General features: G+C 40.6%; 1 protein-coding gene across 1 annotated transcript; it reads right to left on the bottom strand.

The window, feature by feature from the left end:
* Window positions 1-1075: 1075 nt before the first annotated feature.
* On the bottom strand, window positions 1076-26157 carry LOC131227730 (very-long-chain aldehyde decarbonylase GL1-4-like). The gene is made up of 10 exons (XM_058223538.1): window positions 26089-26157; window positions 25694-25917; window positions 21454-21686; window positions 8670-8889; window positions 8028-8406; window positions 7047-7154; window positions 3098-3298; window positions 2423-2524; window positions 2142-2315; window positions 1076-1343 (listed from the first exon to the last, which is right to left on the bottom strand). Exons 1-10 carry the CDS (start codon window positions 26146-26148, stop codon window positions 1182-1184), a joined length of 1863 nt encoding a protein of 620 aa, XP_058079521.1. The 5' UTR covers window positions 26149-26157; the 3' UTR covers window positions 1076-1181.
* Window positions 26158-26390: the final 233 nt, after the last annotated feature.

Below are 26390 nucleotides of genomic sequence, written 5' to 3'. Positions count from 1 at the left end.
AACGGTTGGCCGCTTCAAGTATCTGCCGTCATGGAACTATAGGTTGGAGATCCAAACCATCCAATGGAATGGCACAACTATATTGATGCCCTAGAATCTGCAGGTTGGCCGACTGGTCAGGTTGGCCACAATTCGCAAAACAAATGTACCATTCTGAAAATCATTTTGGCCAAAGTTTTCTAATCCATCAAACTATTTCCATTATTTGGTCCACATGATGATTGTATTAAATTTTGTTGGGCGCAGTAATTCATCCATCAGGTTAGTCCGACCTTGTACTTGCTGGTCGAATTATTATGTGATCCCCATTATTGGAATTGTAAAAATGGGTTATAAAAAGTTTTTCAGAGCCATGCTTTTGTACTTTAAGCTGGGGTCTACATTACCAGTGGATCAATCTGATTATTCAGCTACACTATTAATATAGTTGTGCTGTTCTGATGGATTGTAGCTAGGAAGTAATTCATTAGAAATGTTTTTTTTATCCCTTTTCAGCAGGCGTTTGTTTGCACCAAATATCATGAAATTTCATGTTTAATCAGTCTAATTATTGCAATCAAACAGACACTAAACAATGTCAGGTAATCACAATTTAGGTTTCGGATCATCTGACATGAAATACTAAACTTTGATGCCTCTTGATATAGGAATTTCCTCTCTGATACCAATTGCTTTAGCCTGCTAGTAAAAATTCAATAGCTCAGCCATCCAGCAATGATTTGAGCTTTTTTCGTCTTCTACAAGCAAGCACCATGTACGTGGTGGATTCACCACAAGCGGGCCTGCATTACTGTCTGATTGGAGTGTTTTTTATTTTTATTTTTGAAATCTTGGAGACATGTTTGTATGATAAACAGGCCTTAATACTTAGCTCTATCTGCTGCAAGGGCCTGCAATACTGTGGGATTGGAGGTGTTTTTAAAAAAAAAAAAAAAAACAAAAAGGAAAAAACTTAAGAGACATGTCGTATGATAAACTGGCCTTAATACTGCAAAGTTTTCAAACCATAAGCTAAGGACGCAAGCAGACTTGCGACAGTTTGTTGAAGCAAAGAAACAATAAAACACACATAACATATGATAGTATAGGTCTATAATATTCTCATGTTTAAACGTAGCATAAGTACTTAGAGATAATTAAGTATCTAAGAGGCCTTCTCCCATCTTTCAGACACATCTAAATCACTTATGCACCAATGGAAGGAATCCGTGCCGAAGAGCCGCATCCCATACCTTTTCAACATTGAGAATTTCATGGCCGCACTCGTGTGTGTCCCATCCTTCCAATGCATGCACTATTCCAGCCACGCGGCACGCACTCATCACCCGCCTCGGCAGCCAGTTCTATCACATGTGCACACACCCCAAAAAAAAGTGTTATCCCTCTCTTGTAAATGAACATTGGTGCATTTGATTGCACAAGGAATCCAATTGCAAGTATTCGTTTTAATCAAGAGGAAATGAGGAAAAGCTAATGATGTTTCATATGATCCTATTACTCAAAAGCACATCCAAAACAATAACTAGGGGTGAACCCTAGTCCGGCTTTAATCCTTTAAGCCCTGGACCTAATTGGGCTTGAATGGCCTTGGCCCCATGGGCACGGTACATGTATAGTAATCAAAGGTTTAAAATGTTTTCGTCTTGAAATATCCTCCATCCATAATATTTACAACGTATAAACCATGGTTTCAAGACTCGTATGAGTCTGATACAATTTTCCAAGTTGACTCAGGATTCAGTTGGGCCCGATCCAATTCAATACCATGAGTCACCCCTCACTCTACTTCGACTTGGGCAATTCATGACTCAATTCAGGGTCCGACAAGTTGGTCAAGCCACCGAGTCTTTTAACCATGGTATAAGAAATTTGGATCAATGAAACGTCGCCCCGGATTACAAGGTTTGTCTTTAAACTACACATTAATTATGTCAAATGGGAACAATTAACAAGTATCTTTAAACCATTATAACAGTGCCCCACTTAATCATTGGACGGGGCCATTCATCAGGCACCAGGCCTAGATCTCAGGCTCTGACCTGGCCCTCGGGCCAAGTTTTGGGCCCAAGTCTCAGTCTGGGTCGCCTATCCAGTTGCCACCCCTAACAATAACAAGGTTACATGGGAAGTTGTGGACTAACCTCACAAGCATGCATGTTCTCGAGAGCCGGAGGAATGACCATTGCAGGATTGGTGTGGTAAACACAGTCCCTTCGCAGTCTCTTAGGAGGAAATTGGGAGAAGGGAATGAAATGAGTGCCTCTGGGAGCCATTCTTTGTTCTTGATCTTTCAATCCATCTCCTACTAACCATGCCTGAGTTCACACATGCAGCTATCAAAACGTGTTTTTCACCACATTATATTCTCACTTCTTAGTTTTTGCATGAGGGAAAAAAATAATGAAAAGACAGAAAAATCTACCTCAGCTGTATTATAAACGTTGGTGTGGAGCAAGCAACACCTATTCTTGGCTGGCAGGCGTAATTTCAGCTTCTCATATTCATCACTACAGACGGTAATTATCTGTTCTCATGAAACCTCTAATCAGCAAAAATAGAAATCCAGGTCGTCCCCATCACTAGGGGCTTGGACACATGGCTCGAGCCCCATGGCTAGGGGCTTGGCAACATGGCTCTTCAAGTCATGGCCGCGGTCTTGGCCTTTGATTACCTACATAGGAAAAATTTTCTTTTCTTTTCCAACTAAAAAGCATGCCTTCTATAAATTGAAGGGATTTTGGGGTCCCCTATTAGAACTTATTTCCCAAAGGAAGCCTATTTTGGTGTTTTCTCATTAAATTAAAACAATGAAAAGAAGTGACATTTAAATCATATATGCCTAATCAATTCACTTGGGCCCTGTTTGGTAGATGCCCAAAATATTTTAGTTAACATAAATTATGTATTAGAGATCTGATAGCTAATGCATAACAAGTTCATGCCATTTTAGTTAATAATAATTAAGTATTACTAGATCAAGAACTCTTTATACACAATCATGGTTAAATAAAATGAAATGAACTCAGTTTTAGGTGTCTACCAAACGGGATTTAGGAGAGAAAACCAACAAGTCAAAGTGTGGGTTAATCATATTTACCTTGACACCCCTTTGGCATAAGGTTAGTGCAATTGCATAGCCTGTCTTGGAAAGGATTCCTCTCAGCAGGACCCGTTCTGTTCCTTTGGGAATGCTATAAAGCACGATAGCAACTGCCAACGAAGTTCCATCCACAATTCTAATATTGAGTTTTGGGTGCTTTGTGAGATAAAGTTCCCCATATCCGTTCAACTCCTCCCCCTGAAATTTGGTCTCAAGTTGTAACTGTAGTTATACTTACGGGATGTGGCAGAAATTCACAAAGATGAAAAGTGCATGCAACACATGGGTAATATGGTACACTTTAATTATTTATATGTGGGTCCCAATCCTGTTCCATGGGCCATCGTGTTTATCTCCTCAAGAGAGCCCAAAATTCAGCCAGGATGGGCTACATCACATTAAAGGGAAAAGTGAAAAGTCGTGCCTAAAACCTCTATATTCACTTAGTATGGCTCACCTAAGAAATAACCTGATTCTTGGTGTGTTCCTTCACCTTGGGTAGTATGGCTCACCTGAGTAATAACCTAATTTTGGTGTGTTCCTTCACCCTTGGGTGGAGAATCTAGTGAACGGAGTGGATGGCATATACACAAAATAGGTCAGACTTTTGGGTGGTTCCCACAAAATAAGTTTGGAAGGTTTAATTGGTTAGGTGTCTTCCTCTGCCTATTCCCTGTGGTGTGGCCCAACTGAGTTTTCTATTAGGTTGATTTTTCGCCTCATTGCTGAACATTGAAATGCTGCATCTCATGGATGGGGTCTATTTGATGCACACATCATAGTGGGTCCACATAGGCCATCTCTACAATGCACCATATGAACATTTTCCCATGGGTCAAAATCAAAGCTCTTAGCCACCGAAACTTATGGTAGACTCGACACCATGTCACTGAAGTGGTTGACTTGTTGTGCCGTAACACTATGTTGTCCATGACCGGCGTGACAAGTGTCGTTGAGATTTTGTTAAATCTGGTGATGTAATCGCCAAACTTTGATTAAATGATATTGTTCCAATAAAATCACAAGATACTCAAATTCTCGTAAATTTTTAAAATTTCGCAATCTTATCTTGAAATTATCACAAGTTTATCACAAATTTATTTTAAAATTAAAATAAGTAAATTTATACCTACACTTCTAAAATCTTTGAAATATTTTATAATAAACATTCTAATATCTTATTGTCATTGAGATTTCTCCTGATAATATGGCTGAAAAACATAAAATTTTCGAAAATCATTCCATGATGCAAGTAACATTCATGCCAAGCGAATCTCCACTATCAATTTTCATTTAATCCATGATGAAACCCTTATCTTAAATTTTAAGTACATTTTACATGGATCATCATATTTCATTTTGGAGTACCATGACCCTATAAATAGTGGGCCACCATCGTTGGCCCTACATAAAGAGTCTGATGTTTGAGTGACTTTCATCTCAAGCTAGCTTTTTTTAGAGAGATTTTCATTCCTTGAAGCTATTTAGATAATGTTTAAAATTTAAATAACATTTTTGTTACTTTCAGTCCACTTTTAGGATAAAATATTATGTCGAAACAATATAAAATACATCTTGGCCCAAATGGTCCTCTTTCCCCCTCCTCTGTCTTCTCATTTCTTCCTTGGGAGGTCATCGACTTTATTTTCCAAGGTGGTTTCTGCAACTCAGAGGACCCAGATTCCTATTTCTGGCCATTGGAATCTTCAGGCTCCTCTGTCAAATCAGGGGGGCAGGCCAGCCGTTCAAGTGGGCAGAGGAGAAGTTGGGCAGTATGGGTCTGGCACTCTATGCTTCCCCTTAAGATCTCCTGCTTTTCTTGGAGGGTTTTACAAGGCGCCAGCCCGACTGATGTCAGAATTCAATCCAGGGGAGTTTATATGGTTTCGAAGTGTGAATGCTGCAGGGCAAGTGGGAGTCATAGTCCAACTGAGGAGACATTGCCGCACCTCTTCATTGCGGGCTCCCTAGCAAAAGTAGTGTGGCACCACTTCAGATCAATTTTTGGTATCACAATCTTGGACAACCAGTCAGTGGAAGACATATTAATGGCCTGGTGGACAGCCTCATCTCCTTTGGGTAATTCAACTCTCCCGCATGGCCTGACTCCTATTATCATCCTATGGGAGATTTGGAAAACTAGAAATGAAGCGAGATTTGATGGTTCAAAGGTCCTCCCCTCCAAAACGATTTTTAGGATTACCCGGTGGTTTAAAATGCTTAGTCTGGGGCTTCCAAAAACCACCAACAGATCTCTGGTCAATGAGATCACGTTCAAGGCCCTGGGGATTGTCGCTCCTCCTCCGCAAAAGATGGTAACTTCGATTATGAAGTAGCTCCCACCAGTTGTGGGCTGGTGCAAATTGAATGTAGACGGGTTGTCCAAGGGCAATCCGGGGTTGGTGGGAGGTGGAGGGGGTCTGTAGAGGGGAGAAAGGCAAGCTTATGTTCGCTTTCGCCATTAGCTACGGGCTGGGATCCAACAACATTGCGGAACTTAGAGCAATTTGGGACAGTTTGGTCATGTGTCTAAAGAGGGGGCTGAGTAAGGTTCAGGTGGAATCTGATTCCAAAATGGTTGTAGACTTATTAAATGGCAAGATTTAGGGGGCTGCACACTAGGGCTATTGGTTGTCCCAAATTCAGAAAATCAGGGGCAGAGGTTTGTTTTCCTTCTGCCATATTTTAAGGAAGGGAATGCCACGGCGGACGGTTTGGCCAAATTGGGGAGCTTTCAGCAGTCCCTTTCCACGTTCACGCAGGCCTCCGAGTTTCCTCATCGTATTTGGGGCCTAGCCCTGCTCGATAGAGGAGGGTTGGGCTCATTAGGCTTTGCCCGAGAGGGCAATAGGGGCTACTAGGGGCCTTTAGTTTTGGTGGTTCTGGGTTAGGTTGTCCTGTTCAGTTTAGCTTTAGTTTGTTTGTTTTTCTTTTCCTCATGATAGGCTCCTTTTGGTCCTTTTTTTTTTTTTTTTTTTTTTTTTTATGAGAGACAGCCCAAAGTGCTCTCTATTGTAAAGTCTTTTCATATATATATATATATATATATATATATATATATATATATATATACATATATATATGGAGTTTAGAAATAAAAAAATGGGGTGCTGTTTTTTTTTTTTCAAAAGACTTATATTCATGGAGTTGTAACTGTACATAGCCTGGGTGGGCGTGTTAGCAAAAAAGGAAAATCAGGCCCACCAAACCAAGAATCAAAAGGAAAAAAGATGGAGAGAGCTGCTAAATCTCTCTCAAGTATCCTAAACCAGCTCGATTAGGGAAGATCAGACCTCTGATGACGGGTCTTGAAGATGGATGATGGCAGAGGTGAGACACTAGAAGATGGCGGCACATATGACTATATGTGGGGCAATTCGTGGATAGATGAGTTGTTCTCCTTTCCATCAAATTCTTAAAAATTATTATTATTATTTTTTTTAAATATGGGCCGGTAAGGAAATAGAAAAGCAGAAATGAAAGAGATCAAAATTCATTTTAAATAAATTCACAAAATCAGACGTAGAAATGCTATTTCTATATAAATGGCACTTCCTCAGTTGAAACTCAGATGTGCACTTTAGTAATTCAACAACAGTTTGAAGGATACATATGATGATTAACGTTTGAGGGTAGCAACTTAGTCATTTCCAATAACTAGTTCTCGAATGTCATTTCATTAATGCATCTAAACACAACGCAATTGTATAATTACATAATTAAATTGGGCCATTTCTCATCAAGTGGGATTAAGGTTATAATTAAACATGTCATTTTGAAACACAGTTTCTGATGTGTGCACTGTGTAGGGAGAAGATGAGAGATCCCTAATGGATTTTTTTATTTTTTTATTTTTCCCTCTTTAAAGATGAAAACTTTGTGTCAGATTACAGGCAAATGAAAGGATGACCACATTTCAAAATGTAAACAGTTTGCATAATCTTGCCTGATTTAGAAGACCTAAGCTGATGACTTTAACCCCTGCCTCTTCCGCCTCTAGTATGGCCTTCTCAATCAAGCTATTGATTATATCTCTTTGACATGATAATAAATACTGCACATGAAGATAATATCATACACCTATTAATTAGGAAAACAACTTTTCCACAAATACATCCTGATGTCGTGCTACTTTTTATGTTGGGATTGTAGCCGTTGGATTCAGTGCTCACATGGCCCAAAGCATATGTATGATTCGTGGATGGATGATATCAGAGAGAGAGATTTTTATGTTGGGATTGTAGCTGTTTTATTCATTGCTTACATGGCCCAAATCATATGTACGATTAGTGGATTGATAATATCAAAGAGAGAAGAGAGAGAGAGAGAGAAAGAGAGAGAGAGAGAGAGAGGACATTGGAAGATGTATCGGTACCAAACAAAGCAATAATTTAATTAGGAGACTGTCCAAATTTGAAAAAGAAAAGAGTAAAATGATCAAATGGTTGAAATATTTTGATCTCAGAATTTTGGAGCATCTCCTATCCAGAAGTGGTTTGGATATTGAAACATTACTACGATCCAACATTCATATCACCGTAAAAATAGCAGTACGTCGGGATGTATTGTAGGAAACCTCGTTATAAGAACTATTAAAAGGAAGTCTATCTAACATACACAAATATATGGTATATGAGAGAAGCTATTGAGATCCCCATGAGGAGGATTGAAGACATGATCCACGCAAATGTGTTGAATCCAGGCCATTGATTTGGTGGGGTCATCCATGTGTGTGGCTGGCCCAAAACTCAAACCATGTGGGCCACATGTTAACTGAATAAAGATGTGGTCAAATTTTCATGAACCATCTATATGTCTCCTGATAGATGGCTAAGACCAAACACGTGTGCGTGGCGTTGGCATGTTTGATGCCAAGTCACCTCTCTGATAATTATTCCTCATGTAAAATGCCCATGTGTCCTCTTACTTGGAAACTGTATCTTGGAATTGCCCATGTTTGCATTGTTAGCTCATGCAACCTGTTCCATTCAACCGTAAAGGTGGAACCAAATATCCACGTCAGCAACATGAACCCCGATGAAATGGGCCACAGCATCCATGAATAGTACAGTTGGAAAGCATATGGTTTAGAAGCCAGCGAAGCAATTCCTAGCCGTAGATGGTAAATGGAATAGAGGGTAGTTGGATGGGTGAGATGGACCACATGTGGAGCCTCCTTCGTTCCTTTGAGTGAAGCTTCATAGAGTGCATCTGACGATTTGTCCATGGTGCCATATATATAGTCATAGAAAGGCATGAAGAGGCAGTAGTTGGTCCGGAATTGCGTGTGGTGAAGCGAATGATACCTGTTTGGGAAAATCATTAGTTATATATATATATATATCTATATGTGTGTTTTCAACCTAGGCTACCGATTTTCAACCTAGGCTACTGATCCAATGGTTGGATCTTTGAATGCGAGAGATTGTTGCATCCCCATCTGATTAACAGTCTAGACCACCGAACCATGCGCCCACATGCAGCATGTGATTGTGAGCCTCATCAAACCATATTACCAAACAGTGTCTAAGGTTCATGATCCAATATTAATGAATGAGAGGAGACTTACGAGGGCGTGTACATGAGGTACTTGAGAGGTGGACACATCGAGAAGAGTAACTTGGGGACCAGCTCGAAGTTGCAATGGCCCATGTTGTTCATGAAATCAATGTACGTGAAATACCCAGCGATGGCTGAGATGGAAGCCGTCCCCATAAGTGCCGCGGTCAGCTGAGGGATTGTGAAGAGCATGAAGTACAAAACCATTTCTGCAAACGGATGAATCACAGCTGCAGGAGGAGCAAAAGGAAAATAAAAATGGATTATGATTGAATTATGAATTTCTGTATAATTCCAAGGAAAGAGTACTTTGGTCAGATGATCCTAACCATCGCATCCAGGACAACGAGTGGTCATAGGAAACAAGGCCAACTATTGCCTGCATGCATGCGGATCATCCAATTAATGTGATTTTCACATGGTGGTCCAGGAAGTGTGGGCTCAACCTATTGGATGGTCCATATTGATTAATTGGACTGTCCACGTATAATTTATTGTTCGCACATGTGATTCTACCAAAATTTTGTTTACACGTGTGCAAATAGAAAATCTGTGACTATTAGTCTATGTTCCCAATCCAACAAATCAGATGTATTTATCATTTAATCAAAGCTGATTTTGGAGTTATGCCTCATCTACAATAGGTCTTACCTTTTGCGTAGGGGTGCCAATGGACAGGGCAAGGGCCGGGCTGAGCTCTGTCCAACAAGCTCAGCCTGCATTTTCTAATGTAAGCCTAAGCTCTGCTTGGGCCTGGATGGACCAAAATTCAGATGGTCTACTAGACAAGGCACCTCATGAAACATTCAAGGCTAATTTTTTTAGTTTGATTTAAAAATCTAGTGGGCTATACGAAAGTGAAAACCTCCAAACCCTTTTTTTTTTTTTTCTATTTTTTTATTTTTAATTTTTACTCTTACGAGCGGCCATCGCATTCATCAGTTTGGTCATTGCTCAAGATATGGTTTTACAGAAATAGCCACACGTTTGGCACCGAATAGTGCATAATCAAGGCTCTTGTTTTCAAAATACTCGTAAACCAAAATCCTCTCATCTCCGTCGATGCAGCATCCATACAACTTCACAGGGTTCTGCTGCTGCATCGCTGATATGGTAACAATCTCTGTTACAAGCTGACGCTTTCAATGATGAGATGCCACTGAGAGTTGCTACGCAGCTGCTATCCTTCCATCTGAAAGTGTATCCGTATAATCAGCCCCAAATCAGCTTCTTGCTCCCAACCTATTTACCAGGGTGAAATCTCCAGTAGCAGTCCTCAGTTCGCAATAAATAAAACTGTTTCGTTTGGCACTGAAATCTCTAGGTAGCAACACCCAGATACATAGCTCAACTGGCAGACTGAGTGGAGATACCTCGTTTCAACACTTGAGGTCTTGTTATCAATCCCTAGCGGGGATGGCTAACATGGAGTGCGTGTACTGGCATGGGTTTGTACTAACAAGTCAATCAAAAAAAAAGAAATCTCTAGGTAGCAGTCCTCGGTTCGGAATAACTAAAAGCTGTTTGGTTTGGCACCCATGTCTAGAGGGTCTTCATCTTTATGGATGCCCCCGCTCGTCAAAAGTTCTTACAAAATTTACGTGAAAACCTGTTGCCAGGTCAGCATCTCTCTCTCTCTCTCTCTCTCTCTCTCTCTCTCTCTCTCTCTCTCTCTCTCTCTCTCTATATATATATATATATATAGGGCCCAAACGTCCAATCACTAGGATCTTCCAAAATGGCACGAGTCAGCTCGGATTGACTCAGCTTGAAAGGCAGACTCGGGGCGAGTCAAGCTTGTTTTCTAAAGCTCAAGTTGAGTTCAAGCCGAGTTCGACCATAGTGCATTTCAACTCGGACTCGGCTCAAATAATATATTTTAATATTATATATTATATATATTATATTAATATTAAATATATATGATATTTTTAACTTTAAAAATAAAATAATAATAATAATAATAGTTAAAACTTAGAAGTTTTTACTAAAAAACCCTACCCGACCGCACTGGATTGAGTCGGGTTTGGGTCGGGGTGGGGGCTAGGTTGGGCACCGGGTTGAGTTGGGTGTGGGTTTGGGTTGGGTTGGGTTGGGTTGGGTTGGGTTGGGCGCAGGTTGGGCGCAGGTTGGCATATGAACAAACTCGACTAGACTCAAAATACTTGAGGTCTTGGTATCGATCCCTAGTTGGGGTCGCTAACATAGAGTATGTGTACTGACATGGGTGTGTATTAACAAGCTAACTCAAAAAAAAAAAAAAAAAAAAAGCTCAACTCGACCCGAACCACTAGCTCGACTCAGAAGTTTTGGCAAACAAGCCAAGCTTCAATATTGAGCTCGAGGGCAAGCTCGAGCTCGAGCTCGAACTCAAGTATAGCATAGACGAGTCAAGCCGAGGCTTCACCTAGCTCGACTCGACTCGGCTCGATGTACAACCCTATATAATAATTCCCAATGCAGGGACTACATCCTCAGTCCTTACGCTCGATAAAACCTGCACCCATAGTTTTTATAGGCCCATTGTGATGTACATATGAAATGCACTCCCACTGCTAATTGTGCCATCACGTGTTAGGCTTTGGGACAAAAAATTAAGCTGAGTCTTGACTCAGGGCCCAAAAAAAAAAAAACAGTTGAGATATTTAAATGAACTGTTAATTTTTATTTTTTTACAAGGCTTACTATGATGATTATATGAAATCTACATGAACCACTGGATGCTTGGGCCCAAAACTCAAACACATCCTTAATTCAGACGGGCCAAAACAAAAGAAACAGTTTGGAGGGTAGGGTCACCCTGTTCGACACCCAGATCCATAGCTCAACTGGCAGACTGAGTGGAGATACCTCGTTTCAACACTCGAGGTCTTGGTATGGATCCCCAGCGGGGGTGGCTAACGTGGAGTGTGTACTGACATGAGTGTGAACTAATAAGCTAACCCAAAAAAAAAAAAAAAAAAGAGTAGCCCTGTTCGCTATTTTTAATTGCAAGGTCGCTGATTTTTTCAGCTATACTCCTAAAATTGGGCCAATTACCTGATGGTGAGAGTGGATACATGATGGGATCCGGCCCCAGTTAAACCACCCAATGGACGTATACACGCTGATTTAGCATAAGGAATGGATTGGACGCTGACGTTGCCACTACCTGGGTGCTGGAAAAGCTGTGGGCCCACCATGATATACGTGTTTTCATTCATGCCATCAATCCATTTTTCCAACTCATATTAGGGCATGATTCAAAAATTGGAGCATATTGAAATCTCAGGTGGACCCTACCATAGAAAACGGTGATGATTGAATGCCCACCATTAAAATTTTCCTAGAGTACATTAGGATAGTTATTTTCCATCAAACTTGTTGATTAGATGAGAAAGACTAGGCTGAAGGCAAAACACAAATATCAGCTTGATTCAATACATTTTTATGTCCCCCGCAATGTTTTCAACGATTGGTGTGGAATCATAACCATTTCTTGTGGTGTGGTGCACCTGAGATCTAGATATGTTCCTTTTTGGGGGCTCATGTCCTAAATTACATTAGCAAAGTGAAAGAATGGTATGGATAGAACACATATATCATGGTAGGCCCACAGATTTTTCAACGCTCACCTGCTGCAGGATAAGCATGCAGTTGGTCCCTCATCGTAGACGAGTGGTCCAGATCAGTGGGGCCGTCATTAAGAATTTTAAACATCCACTCAGACCATTATTAGGTAAGTGGTTCAATTTTAGGCATCTACATTTATAATTTAAGTGGATGATGCGATTTGATACAGTGTACAAGGCAACACCTACCTTCTACATTGTAGGTGAGGCGCCCACCTATATCACCGGTAGGTCTTTTTTTTTTTTTTTCTCCACGCTTATTTTAGCGTGCCATCTAATGATTTGTGTGGATTTCATATAATCACCACAGCTGGTCTTATAAAAAATAACGTTCTCTTGGTGCGGCACACATGAATCATGGTTCAGCATTTTTATTATTATTAGTTTTTTTGCTTTGGGCCTAGGGTTCCATCCAAAGTTTGATCGGGGACTTAATTAGAAGTGCATATCTCGTGCGTGCTGCCATGCCCACAGAGCACTCATACACGCACATACGTTATACATTATATGTGCGTGTGTGGAGGGAAATGGTTCTATGCGGTCCACCTCATGGCAACTTCCAATGAGGTCAAGCTGTGTGGCCCCACCGTGATGCGTGTTGAACATTTACAGTCAGATGCACCATTCCATGGTGGACCTCGGGCTTAAAAATCAAGTCAATCTATGACTTGTGTGGGCCACACCACATAGAAAAGTTGAGAGGGGTTATCCTCCAATTAAAATATTCAAAATCATTTTTTGGGCCCACCAAGATGTGTTTCAAAAATTCAGCCCATCTATTATGTGTGTCCCACTTGGATGAGGGGTCAGACCAAGTTTCAAAGCATCTAAATTTTAGGTGGGCCCCACCAAGTGATTTTATATGTTTTAAGCATATCTTCACATGATTTTAGATGTTATGGCCCACTTGAGTTTCGCATCCAGTTTATTTTTAGAATATCCCATAATTTAAAAGGGACCCATCAAATGGATGATGTTGATGTTCGACACATCACGTGGGGTCCATACAGATCTACCTCATGGGAAGTTCCCACACACACGCACATATATGCATGTACATATGTACATATGTGTGTGTAGGGAAAAGGTTTTATGTGAGCTCATGGGAGCTTCCCATCAGGTTGAGTTGTGTGGCCCCACCACGATGCATGTCAAACATCTACCCTATCAGTCAGATGCACCATTCTATGGCGGGCCTAGGGTTTAAAAATCAAGTCAATCTGTGACTTGTGTGGGCCACACCACATACAAAAGTTGAGAGGTGTTACCCTCCATTAAAACATTCATAATCATTTGTTGGGCCTACCGAGATGTGGTTCACAAATCCATCCCATCCATTATGTGTGTCCCACTTGGATGAGGGGTCAGACCAAGTTTCAGATGCATCCAAATTTCATGTGGGCCCCACCAAGTGCTTTTATATATTTTAAGCATGTCTTCACATGATTTTAGATGGTATGGCCCACTTGAGTTCCGTATATGGCTGCTTTTTGAGATATCCCATAATTTAAAAGGGACCCATCAAATGCATGGTGTTGATGTTCGACATACATCACGGTGGGGCCCACACAGCTCGACCTCATGAAAAGTTCCCATGGCTCAACCACATAGAACCTTTTCCATATATATATATATATATATGGAAATGGTACTATGAGGTCGACCTCACGGGAACTTCCCATGAGGTCGAGCTGTGTGGGCCCCAACATGATGCATTTGATGGTCACCTTTAGGCTATAGGATATCCCAAAAATCAGCCATATATGGAACTCGGGTGGACCATACTATCTAAAATCATGTGAAGACATGCCTAAAACTTATAAAAATGCATGTTGGGGCCCTACTTGAGTTTTGGATGCGGCTGAAACTTGGTCCGACCCCTCATCCAAGTGGAACACACAATGGATGGTTTAGATTTATGAACCATATCTTGTTGGGCCTAATAAATTATTATGAATGCTTTAATGGGAGAGTAACCCCACCCAAGTCATAGATTGAATTGATTTTTAAGCCCGCGGCCCACCATGGAATGGTGCATCTGACTGATCGGTAGATGTTCGACGCACATCATGGTAGGGCCCACACAGCTTGAACTCATGGGAAGTTCCAATGAAGCCGGCCTCATGGTACCATTTCACACACACACACACGTTGAATGGGAGCCCTTTCATTAAAAAAATTGGCCTATGACAACCCAATGACTGGACTTTTTATCTTCTGACTGAACTTTTATTCCACGGGGTATTCATTGTGAATCCCACCGTTTCAACCATTTGGACAATGCCAAATCGGTACTGAGCGGTCACTTGGCCTGATTAATGTATCGCACATCCTCTTTCAAAAGTTTCACATATTTTATTTCATGGAACCTTAGTAAACCCATTTTATTTCATAGGACCTTAGTCTACATGGATCTTAACCTCCGTGATAAAATCATGCACCTGGTGAACCCCTATCATATGGTTTTTAATTTATCAATCACATGTGTTGGCATTCTGTTCAGATCTGGCACGACCAGTGTCAAATAAATATTTCCAACCACCAAGTGGCTGAGTTTCACCGGTCGTGCAAAAATCTATTGGCACTCCACTTTTTGCACAACCGATTTACAATGAAGATTCATGACAGTTGAGTAGTTTTGAGTTCTATTGGTTGTGTCAATTTGTTTTCTATCATGTGTGTGTGCGGTAGAGTGTATGCCATAATCAATATAGCGGCTCAATACAAACCACACATCTTTCGACCCCCAAGTGCCAAAATAAGGAGATATGTCCAATATCAACGTATATGACTATATTTTGAAAAGATTGGTCGCTTACTCGATCACTCACATAAAAAAAAATTTCTTCATCTGAAGATGGTGCTTTGACTTTCACGAGAAAATACTATTCAAAATATTAGTGTAATTAAATAAAAGGAAAAAGTTCAAAATACTAGTACAATCAAATAAAAGGAAAAATTCACAATTAGTCATTAAGAGTAACTGCAAGAATGCGTCTCTTGAAAGAACTACTTGATATTAGATGAGAATTAAGTCCAGCGTATGATCATAGATTTGAATTATAACTAAGAACTAAAAATCACTGCTACTCCTAAGATAACTGAGATAAAGTAAATTGATATATTTGATTTGATTGGTGTGAGACCCCTTACTTTATTGATTTCATATGCTATTTATAGATTTCTTTTGCACAACTTATTCTTCTAGATATTTCTATCATTACTCCAATGGCTATGGTAATTGAGGAGTCATTCTCTATATTCTACTGCTTTCTAGATCCTTCTGTTTTATTACGTGTTCTTTTTGTGACTGTTTCTCTTCCCTTAACTAAGCTTTATTTTTCTCAGTCCGTACGCGTTCATCAGCTGAATATTAGCCACATATTTTTGTGGGACATCTTATGATACAATGCCACCTTTTAACTGACTTTAATGTCCAAACTCCATTTTTTTTAATTTAAAAAAAAAAAAAAAAAAAAGAGGTACTTTCGTCCCAGGTGTCTCTATCAGTACTACATTTTCATGTCCTGGACTCATATTTGAGGAGAAAACAATATAAAAAAGGGTTTTTATTTTTATTTTTATTTTATTTATTTATTTTATTGTTTATATTTTCTTATAACGACTTGCGGTCTAGGCTTTTTTTTTTTTCAAAATTACATGCTTTTAAATTATTTAAAGCAAACCACTTAAGTTTTCCACCGTTAGATGGATCCATACATCTGACATGATATCCAGTTTTGTTACATGTTGTTCAGTGTCCCGTGGCGGAAGGTCCCACCATGGTGTTTATGAGAAATCCACCCAGTCCATATGTTTTTTCAGATCATTTTAGAGTATGAACCTAAAAATGAGGCAGATCCAAAGCTCAAGTGGGCCTCATAATTAATAGAAAAGAGTGGGGACCGTATGCCTATTCGTGGGACACATAAGCTTTGTATTAGGCTAATATTTTTGTTTTTCTACTTCATCCTACTGGGAATGACCTTATGAATAATTGAATAGCTTCGTGAACGATTTCAATTGTATATAAATATCACGGTGGAGCCCACACAGTTTGAATGATATATAACTCCTTTCTACTGTTTACGGTCATGTGGCCCAATTAATATTTTGGATACGCCTTATTTTTTTGTCTCTTATGTCTTATCGTGAGCTAACAAAACAAACGGAGAGGATAGATTTCTTACGAAAATAACAGTGGACACCACCTACAACAAGGACAGCGGTGGTTAGGACATTCAAATGCTCACGTCAGCATGAAATCGCGGTAGGGAGGAGTGGAATAGATTTGGCCCCGGCCACACACAACACCGTGCGACCTGAACATAAGGCCGACCTTGGTGTGTGTGTGTATATATATATCTGGAAAAGGCACTTTGCGCTCCACCTCGCGATAACCTTCCGTGAGGTAGAGCTGTGTGGGCCCCACCGTGATGTGTGTCGACCATCAACACCGTGCATTTGATGGGTCCCCTCTAAATTATGGGATATCCCAAAAATAAACCGTATATGGAACTTAGGTGGGCCATACCATCTAAAATCATGTGAAGACAAGCCACAAACATATAAAAGCACTTGGTGGGGCTCACCTGAGTTTTTAATGCTGCTGAAACTTGGTCTGAACCCTCATCCAAGTGGGACGCACAGAATGGATGTGCTGGATTTACAAACCATATCTCGGTAGGTCCAAAAAATGATTATGAATGTTTTAATGGTACATGGCCCCTCCCCACTTTTGTATGTGGTGTGGCCCACAAAAGTCACGGATTGACTTGACTTTTGACCTAGGCCCACGATGGAATGGTGCATCTTACTGATGGGGTAGATATTCGAAACGCATCACGGTGAGGCCCACACAACTCAATCTCATGAGACGGTCTCGTGAGGCCGAGTGCATAGTAACTTTTCCCATATATATATATATATATATACCCATGCGGTCTATCCTGTTCTACGTTTCATTTCATGCCATAGTGCCAAACATGAAGCAGATCCAAGTGTTTAGTGGACCAAAATACAAGAAAGAGTGGTGATTGACCATTAAAAGCTTGTTCATATGACCTTATCAACATATTAGTTTGCAAACGAACATTATGATGGGCCCTAGGTAGGTTTTAATGGTGGGCGTTCAATCAGCACTGTTTCCTATGGTGTGGCCCTCCTGAAATATAGATCTGCTTATATTTTGAGCTCATGCTCTAGAATGAGGGGGAGAAACGGATGGATGGACCGCATGGATATACAATATACGCATCAAGGTGGGGGACTGTTAGGGCTTCACCCTGTTGGGTGAGGCTGGGTCGCACCTAATCTGCTCCTTGACAGAGATAAGATGTCCTGGGCTACCAAGGTGTTTGTGAAAAGTCCACGTCATCCATACATCTTGCTAGATGATTGTAAGGCACGACCTCAAAAAATTAGGCATATCCAAAGCTTCAATGGCCACATGATATAAAATAGAAGCTTTGGATCTGCAATTTTTATTTTTTTTTCTTCGGTTCATTTCAGTTGGGATGACCTTATGAACCGTTAGATTGCATATAAACATCACCTTGGAGCTCAAAAAGGTTTAAATGATAGGCAACCTCTTTTTATTATTTTCATCTGCGTGGCCCACTTGAATGTCAGATCCGGCTAACTTTTAGTCTCATGACTTAAAATGAACTGGCAAAATAGATGGACAGTGTGGATTTCTCACAAACATCATTGTGGACCCCACCTGCGATGAGGGCAACAAGCCATCCAAATGTCGCCTTGTAATTGTCACAAAGAGATGGGCTGTCAGTGTCCTGGAGTGGGAAGCTAGATGGGGCCCACCCTGGCATTCATGAATAATCCACGCTGTCCATCTGTTTTGATAGATCATTTTAGGGCATGATCTCAAAAATGAGGCAGATCCAGTACACAAGTGAAACATACTAGTCAGGCTCATTTAAGGTTCCGAGATTGCCTACTTTTGAGACCTGGGTTCCTATGATTCAGATCTAACTCATACTAGTCAGGCTCATTTAAGGTTCCGAGATTGCCTACTTTTGAGACCTAGGTTCCTATGATTCAGATCTAACTCATTTTTGAGCTCATGGCCTAAAATGAGATGGAAAAATGGATGGACGGTGTTGATCACACACATACATAAAGCTGGGCTTCATCAAATTAACCTTCTGCATACCCACTCCCTCCCAATAGGGTATAAAAGTGGATGGGGTCAAATCCAACATTTAGACATCTTAATGGTATAATTTTGTCTTTGAGTGTTAGTCAAGGTTAGCCAGACAATTTTTTCTCCATATTTACAAACCTGAGGTGTTTCATTGTAAATATTTTGAAAGCATGCACTAAAAATAAAAGGCCTAAATGATTATTATTATTATTTATTTTTTTACAAGCGCCCACACCCCCACACACTCACACTTTAATGAGATTTCACCACCAATGGATACCCGAACCCTTGACCCAGTGTTGAAACTCCTGAGAGTATAGCTACCACCTAGCTACCACCGGAGCAAGAGTAAAGATCCAGCCTAAATGATTTAACAATTGGATGGGGATAGTTTTATAGCAATTCCGACTGTTTGAAAAGCTGACCCATATGATGAATGAAGCAAAACATAAAAATTACACTGAGAAGAAAATTTTCACCATTTGAATATTTTTGGGGCTATTCAGTTATGTTTTTTTTTTTTTTTTTTTTTTTATCAACTTTAAACCTTCCAAGACACTGTTAGACTTGGATCCTTGCTCTTGCTCGGGTGGTAGACTCTCGAGAGTTTCAACACCCTGTCAAGGATTCGAGTATCCATAGGTGGTGAAAGCCTACTATGGCGTGAGTGTGTGGGGGTGTGTGTGTGTGAGTTTTTTTTTTTTTTTTTTTTTTTTTTTTTTTTTTTTTTTTAAAAAGAAAAAAAAAGAAAAAAAAGAAAAAAAAAAGAGAGACGTATAGACTTGGTTGTAACAGGGGAAATTCCATGTAAGCCCTATGGGCTGCTGTGATGTTTGGGCCATATCCACTGCATCCATATGTTTTTCCGGCACATTTTAGGGCATGAGCCTACACAAGAGGGAGATCCAAAATTCAAGTGGGCCACTCCACAAGAAATAGTGGTATTAAATTCCCATCATTGAAACTTTCGTGGAGGCCACTATGGTGTGTGTGACATCTAGTTTGTCCATGTTGGTGGCACCAGATGATGTTTGAATGTGAGCCCAAAATCTGGTCAATCCAAAACTCAAGTGAACTACACTGTAGGGAACAGTGCAAACGGGATGCACATCATCATATTTGCCCAGCCCCATCTTTTAATTAACCCAATAGTTTATTGAGTGGATCCTATCTAATACAGGGCTCGGATATCCTGTACATGTCTGAGTTTGCACTTGTGAAATCATACATTTTGCTAGATGATTTCATAACTCTGCTGGTGTGTGTGTGTGTATCCCAAATGCGCTGGCATTTTATTCTAAATTTCGTAATCTATTTATTCCTACTGTATATAAGGCCTGTAGATTTGGACATTTTTGCCTAGACAATTGATTTTCATGACATTAGCTAAAAGAGGCTAAGAAAGTAAATTCTACATGAAATTATAGCTGTTTGGCATGAAACGGTATGAGATTTTACAGTATAGTGAATAATTTAAAATAGGCCCACTTCCTTTGTCTTTTAATGCACCTTCTCCTCTTTTTCTTCATGCGGCACCATAATGCGGAGATCGTGCGTGAAAGTGACTGCTAACTTCACATAGCAGCGGGACCTAGCTGAGTGTTTGCCTGACCGACATTTGTATTTAAACCTGGTTAACTAGTCTCATGAAAGAAACGTCATGGTCCGAACAAAAACCTATAGTTAGCATCCCGTGCTTACTGCTTCATATGGTGTGGCTTATATATATATATAGCTAATTTTTCACCCATGACCTAACATTGACTACAAAGCTTAATGAACAAGGCAAATTTTATAATTAAAATATGGTGGGCCATATAGACTTGCATATTTTACTCAGTGCGTAAAACAAGTGCCTTGGACGACTACAGTCCCTTTGCCTCTCTCCACTGTTCTTGGGTGAAGAGTTTATGGCAACACCTATTACAAGGGAGTTCCTGCAACATGAAAGCTCTATGGAGGCCACCGCAATGTCCATGTAAAATTATCCTCCACTACATCCAGGTTAAGATTTGTATCATATACCATCAACCGTTGGTCCCACCAGATGAATGGTTCAGATCCATTGATTGTACATCCATATGAACTATTTAGTGCTAAAAACTATGACTTGATGATCTGGAATGCTCCGGGAGAATTCTCAGGGCTCATCTCTCACTTGACCTGAGTTTTTTTGGATCTAGTGATTTTTTGGTTCTAACTTGATGAATGGTTTGGATGGTATATGCAAAACATGGTGAAAACCATACTTTTTTTTCTTTTTCTTTTTTTTTTTTTTTTTACACACGCACACACACCCACCCACACACTCACGCCATAGTGGGATTTCACCACCTATGGATACTTCATCTGTGAGTTTCGATGGTAGGCATCACCCACCTTGATTTCCATCTGAGTTACAGATCGAGATGATGTTTGGAATCTTGGCCTACCATGGCTGGGCTCACCAGATGCACGGTTTAGATTTCACATATATATCACAGTGGGTCCCATGTAGCTCCCACGTATAGGTGATTTAGGTAGACATCGGTAGACAGACTGCGTTTCAACGTTTGACTTCATGGGTTCGAGTGTTGAAATGGTAAACTTGTTGGAACAAGTCAGTCCTAATAATAAGCAAGTGGTTGCCCACTGAGTTTGAATTTGTACCGTTGTTGAAGGAGTCTTTCAGTTACGGTTTAGTTGAGAAAAAAGAGCAAAGAAAGTAGAGTTGGTTTTAATTTCAGCTATTTATGTATTGCAGCTTTTGGTAACTGTGTGTGTAATGAAAATTACAATAAAAGTTAAAAATATTGCAGTCATTTCAGCTAGCTATATTCTTTTTAAAATTGAATATACAAGAGGTGCACCACCAGTGACCCCAGTTTCGTACTCCTGCTATCAGCTGCCCACTTTTGCTATCATCGAGTACCCACGTTGCATGCGTTTGAGATAAAAAATAAAAATCCATTCTTCTTGAGATTTAGGGTGCATCCAAACGCACCCAAAGAAAAATCAATGGAAAATGAAGAATTTCTTACCTGTGATGGGCTCGGTGACGACAGAGGAATGGTGGTGGGAGTGGTAGCGAGAGTACAGAAAATGATGGTGCAATGCTCTGTGTGCCCAGTAATACAGGAACTCCACCGGACCCACGTGAAGGAGTATTATGAAAACCACACCGTCAGTTCTCCATAAAGGCAAGTTTGTAGTTCCAGGGACGACCATTCTAGCCAAGTATAGAACAATGCCACTCAAGAGTATCTGATCATCCCTGCCATTCATTTCTCAAACATATGAGGCGTCCGTAAGTACAACATAAAGGAAAAATGCTCTGTTGCACTGAGTGCACCGAAGCCTTCCCATGCAATGCAGTTGCATTTGGACCTGAAGGCAGATAATACCATCCATCTGTACCTTCCATTTGATCAATCTAACTCGCCTTGGGCCACCTTGAAATTTTCACGCCAAACCGAGTATCAAAACTATGCATCCATGCATGGAGGAAATTACCACTGTAAACCATACCTTTTATCCAGTGTCTTTTACGAAGGATCCAAAACTTACCTTCCCAACTTAGACCTTGCACATACGGACAGAGCATTTGAGGATGAAAATACCCCTACTTTTCAAAGTGATTTTTCATTTCTGTAGACATTAGCTACGGATTATAACCGTAGTGTGAGGCAGCATAAGCAGGATACTTTCATCCTCAAATGCTTTGTCCGTACGTGCAAGGACTAACTTAGGAAGGTAAGTTTTAGATTCCTCGTAAAAGACGCTGGATAAAAGGTGGGGTTTGCTGTGGTAATTTTTTCTCCATATATGTCGTTTTTACTTGGACCATCCATCTTTTGACGATTTAGATCAGATGGTTTGCATCGCATAACTATGATGGTTCTATAAAATCATAACCAATCAAAGATAGGTCCCACTGATTGGATGCTTGAGATGGCTCATTAGAACTGTTCTCACGAAAGATCTTGGGCATCCATATTTGCGATGGTTAGCACCATCCAGTGGTTGCAATATTAACCATCTATCCAATTGTTGCAATATTTTCAAGATGTCTGCAATATGATATGGACTGTCGAGTTCGAATGTGCAGAGGAAACGGATTGGCAACTCCTCCCACCACCAGCTCACTGGCTGATGGTCGGTGCTCTGTGGCCCCACCATGATATATGTGTTTCATTCATTCCGTTCATCAATTTTTACAGATAGTTTTATGGCTTGATCCTAAAAATGAGAGGGATATAAATCTCACCTCGACCACACCACATTAAAACAATAATGATTGGATATTCACCATTAAAATCCTCCTAAGGCCCACTATACTATTTATTTGACATCCAATCTGTTGATTAGGTCATACAGGCCCAGATGAAGAGAAAAAACAAAGATCAGATTGATCCAAAACTTTTAAGGCCCCCAAAATGTTTTTCATGGTCGACCCTCATTCAACACTGTTTCCTGTCAGTCACGTGGTGCACTTGAGATTTCAATATAACTCATTTTGAACTCATACTGTAAACTGATCTCTAAAAATAGATGGACGGATGAAACATATACATCATGGTGGGGGTCACATGGCACCGACCACCAGCCATTGGCTGGTTTGAGGGGGAGTACGTAGCCAATCCATTTCCATGTGCAGAGGCGCAAGCACGCGCCAACCTTAGGGTCCGTTTGGCCAGGTGGATTGGAAGGGATTGAATGGTATTAGGGTGGATGGCATGGATTTCAAGGTAATGATGGTGATGTCAGTGGATTGTCTTAAGATCCATGGGATTGCTATATCCCGGGATTGCTATATCTAGTCCGTTTGGCACACCCAGCCAATCCCGGGATTAAACCTTCCCATCCCTTCCAATCCCTCAAACCAAACACATCTCGGGCAAATTTGAACGGATTAGGGTGGATTGGATGGGATTTAAAGGTAATGATGGTGTTGCCAGTGGATTGTCTTAAGATCCATGGGATTGCTGTATCTGCCAATCCCTGGATTTAACTTCCAATCCCTTCCAATACCATCCAATCCCTTCTAATCCGCCCAGCTAAACAGGCCCTTAGTTGTCTTCCCATCCCTACTGTTCCATGTGTTGTGGCCCACCTTACTTGTCTATCTAGATTTTTTTCCCGAAAGCAAATAGGCTGGTGTACCTCACACAGTTTATACAACTGCTATATTGATGTCAGCAAGTTCTGTGGGTCTGATCATGAGATATGTGTTATATCCAAACCATCTATCCATTTGGCAAGATCGTCTTTAAGGCTTGAGACGAAAAATAAGACGGATCTAACTATCAAGTGGACCACACTAAAAAAAGCAATGGGGTATTGAACTTCTATCATCATTTATTTATTTATTATTATTATTAATTTTTTAAAGTTAGCTTGTTAGTTGTTAGTACACACCCATGTTAGCACACACACTCTCTGATTAGCCACCCTCACTGGGGATTGACACCAAGACCTCAGGTGTTGACACGAGGTGACTCCACTCAGTCTTGAACTTCTACCATTGAAACCCTATTCGGGTTACAGAAGTTTTGGATTAATAAGAAATTTGTTTTTTCTTTCCATTCATGTCTTTGTGATCTTATGAATATGGTGGGCCCTACAAATTTTTTAATGGTGAAAATCATTGTCACTGCTACTATTTGTGGTGTGGTCCATATGATATTTGGATGTGATTATTTTTTTGTTAATGCTCTAAAATGATCTCTGAAAATAAATAAACGGTGTAGATATAATAAATACATCACTATGGGCCCATGTAAGTTTGATGTCCTTTAAACCGTTCGTACAACTGGAGCTGGAGGAGCGTAAGTGCTCGTCTCCGCACGACACGTACCTACATCAGCTATATAGGTGATGTGTGGTACACCAGCCAATCGTCTTCCTTTTTTCCAGGCCCTTGTACTGAGAAGCGCACCCGACTGAGGGAGTGGATGTCAGACAGAGAACGGTAGGTGGGAGTCCGGATCCTCTGTTATCAGGTCAACCGATAATTCCTGATACCCAAATTCTCATTGGTCTACGTCACCACTCACTAAAAAAACAAAAAAATATATAAAACAGCTTCAGACGCCCAACCATTAGGGTAACAGGAATCCTCTGTTGACCTGATAACAGAGGATCCCGACTCGGTTGGTGGATGTCAGACGAAGTTACTGCGCAAGTATGCTGGGTGGGGCCCAATGCAATTTATGATAGAAATTCATTCCGTCCACCAGTTTTGAAAGCTCATTTTAATATGGGGGACCAAAAATTAGGTGGATACAAGACTCAAGTGGGTCACACCAGAGGAAAAATTGGGGAAAGAAATTCCCACCGTTGAAACCTTCATGGACTCCATCTTAATGTTTATACGCTATCCAAACCGTTTATAATGTCATTCGAAATGGGATGAAGTGAAAACAGCAAAAATATAGCATGATATAGAACTTTTATGGCCAAAAGAATGAATCAACGGTTCTCACTGAATACCCAATGTTTCCTCTCGTGTGGCCCAAATGAGTGTTATATAAAACTATTGTTTGGTCTCACGTCCTAAAATGAGCTCTCAGAACGTATGGACGGGTTGAATTTTACACAGACATCTCAGCGGGTCCCACCCAGCATCCTTGCGCAGGAACTTCCTGCGAAAGGCTTTCGCAGGAAATCCGCGTCCATGGTAGGCGCACAGAGATGGAAACGGATTGGCTACTCCCCGTACACCAGCCGCTGGTGGTCGGTACGCTGTATGTGTTTCATCCATGCCGCCTATCTATTTTTACAGATTATTTTACGGTGCGAGACAAAACATGAGGTATATCCCAATCTCAAGTAGACCATATTACAGGAAACAGTGTTGAATAAACGTCAACCGTTTAAAACATTTTGGGGGTTATAAAAGTTTTGGATCAAGGTGATTTTTGTTTTTTTTTTCCTTCAACTGGGCCTGTATGACCTAATCAACAAATTGGATGTCAAATAAACAGTATAGTGGGCCTTAAGAGGATCTTAATGGTGGATATCCAATCACTGTTGTTTTCATGTAGTGTGGTACTAATGAGATTTATATCCCTCTCATTTTTGCTAAAATGATCTGTAAAAATGGATGAGCAGAGTGGATGAAACACACACATCATGGTGAGCCCACAGAGCACCGACCACCAGCCACAGGGCTGGTGGCAAAGGGAGTGGCCAATCTGTTCCCCGCACAGAGAGCAGGTGTTGTAGAGGATTCTGTTCCCATACGAGAGAGAGAGAGAGAGAGAGAGAGAGAGAGCTCACCAGTTGCATTCTCTGTCCACCTGATCAAATTCAATACTCCTGTGGAGTATCCTGTGCTTGCTCCTGGCGGTTTGGAAGCGAGCCAAGCTAATCCATATCTGGTTGTGAAGCCACCTCCACACCAGCAGTAATGGGATGCTCATCATGTTCAGCAAATCCATCTCTACTTTTCCCATGCAATACGTATAGAAGCTACATCCCACAAACGGTGCCAAAATAACGTACTTCATTCGCACCATAAAAAAAGAATGAACATCGATGCCCCACAAAAGAAGGAAAAAGAAGAAGAAGAAGAAGAAGAAAAGAAAAGAAAAACGGATTACTAAACTTTTAAGCCTGTCTAAATGCACATTGGAGGATAATGCTGTGGAAAATAGATGGCAAAACGGGATTACCTTGAAGCTACCAAGCTTGTGCCATGGCCATTCCGTGAAAGGGCCTGGTTTTGAAGCCATATTATTTTTCTCTTTTGGTGCTGGTCTTCTCCACTCGATCGCATCTCTTTAAATAGAGAGGAGTTATTTGATACTTAGGCAGCCAATGACGTTGATCTGCAGGAAGTCAGTAATTGTTTACATGGCATGCATTAACCAAGTTAAAATTAATTGAACACCCTAATCCATATCTCAAGTGGTAGACTGAGAGAAGATATCTCGTTTCAACACTTGAGGTCATGGTATTGATTCCCTAGTGGGGG

Source organism: Magnolia sinica, chromosome 15, assembly GCF_029962835.1.
Source record: "Magnolia sinica isolate HGM2019 chromosome 15, MsV1, whole genome shotgun sequence".
Classification (NCBI taxonomy): domain Eukaryota; kingdom Viridiplantae; phylum Streptophyta; class Magnoliopsida; order Magnoliales; family Magnoliaceae; genus Magnolia; species Magnolia sinica.
This window is presented reverse-complemented; position numbering and strand designations above follow the sequence as displayed.

What these genes read in the sequence shown, in the direction of transcription:
- LOC131227730 (XM_058223538.1), bottom strand. Translation starts at nt 26,148, where the DNA reads ATGGCTTCAAAACCAGGCCCTTTCACGGAATGGCCATGGCACAAGCTT. An exon ending in CGTCACCGAGCCCATCACAG is followed by an intron (nt 8,890 to 21,453) that starts GTAAGAAATTCT and finishes CTCCTCCTGCAG; the next exon opens with CTGTGATTCATCCGTTTGCA. An exon ending in GCTTAGGTCTTCTAAATCAG is followed by an intron (nt 3,299 to 7,046) that starts GCAAGATTATGC and finishes ACCAAATTTCAG; the next exon opens with GGGGAGGAGTTGAACGGATA.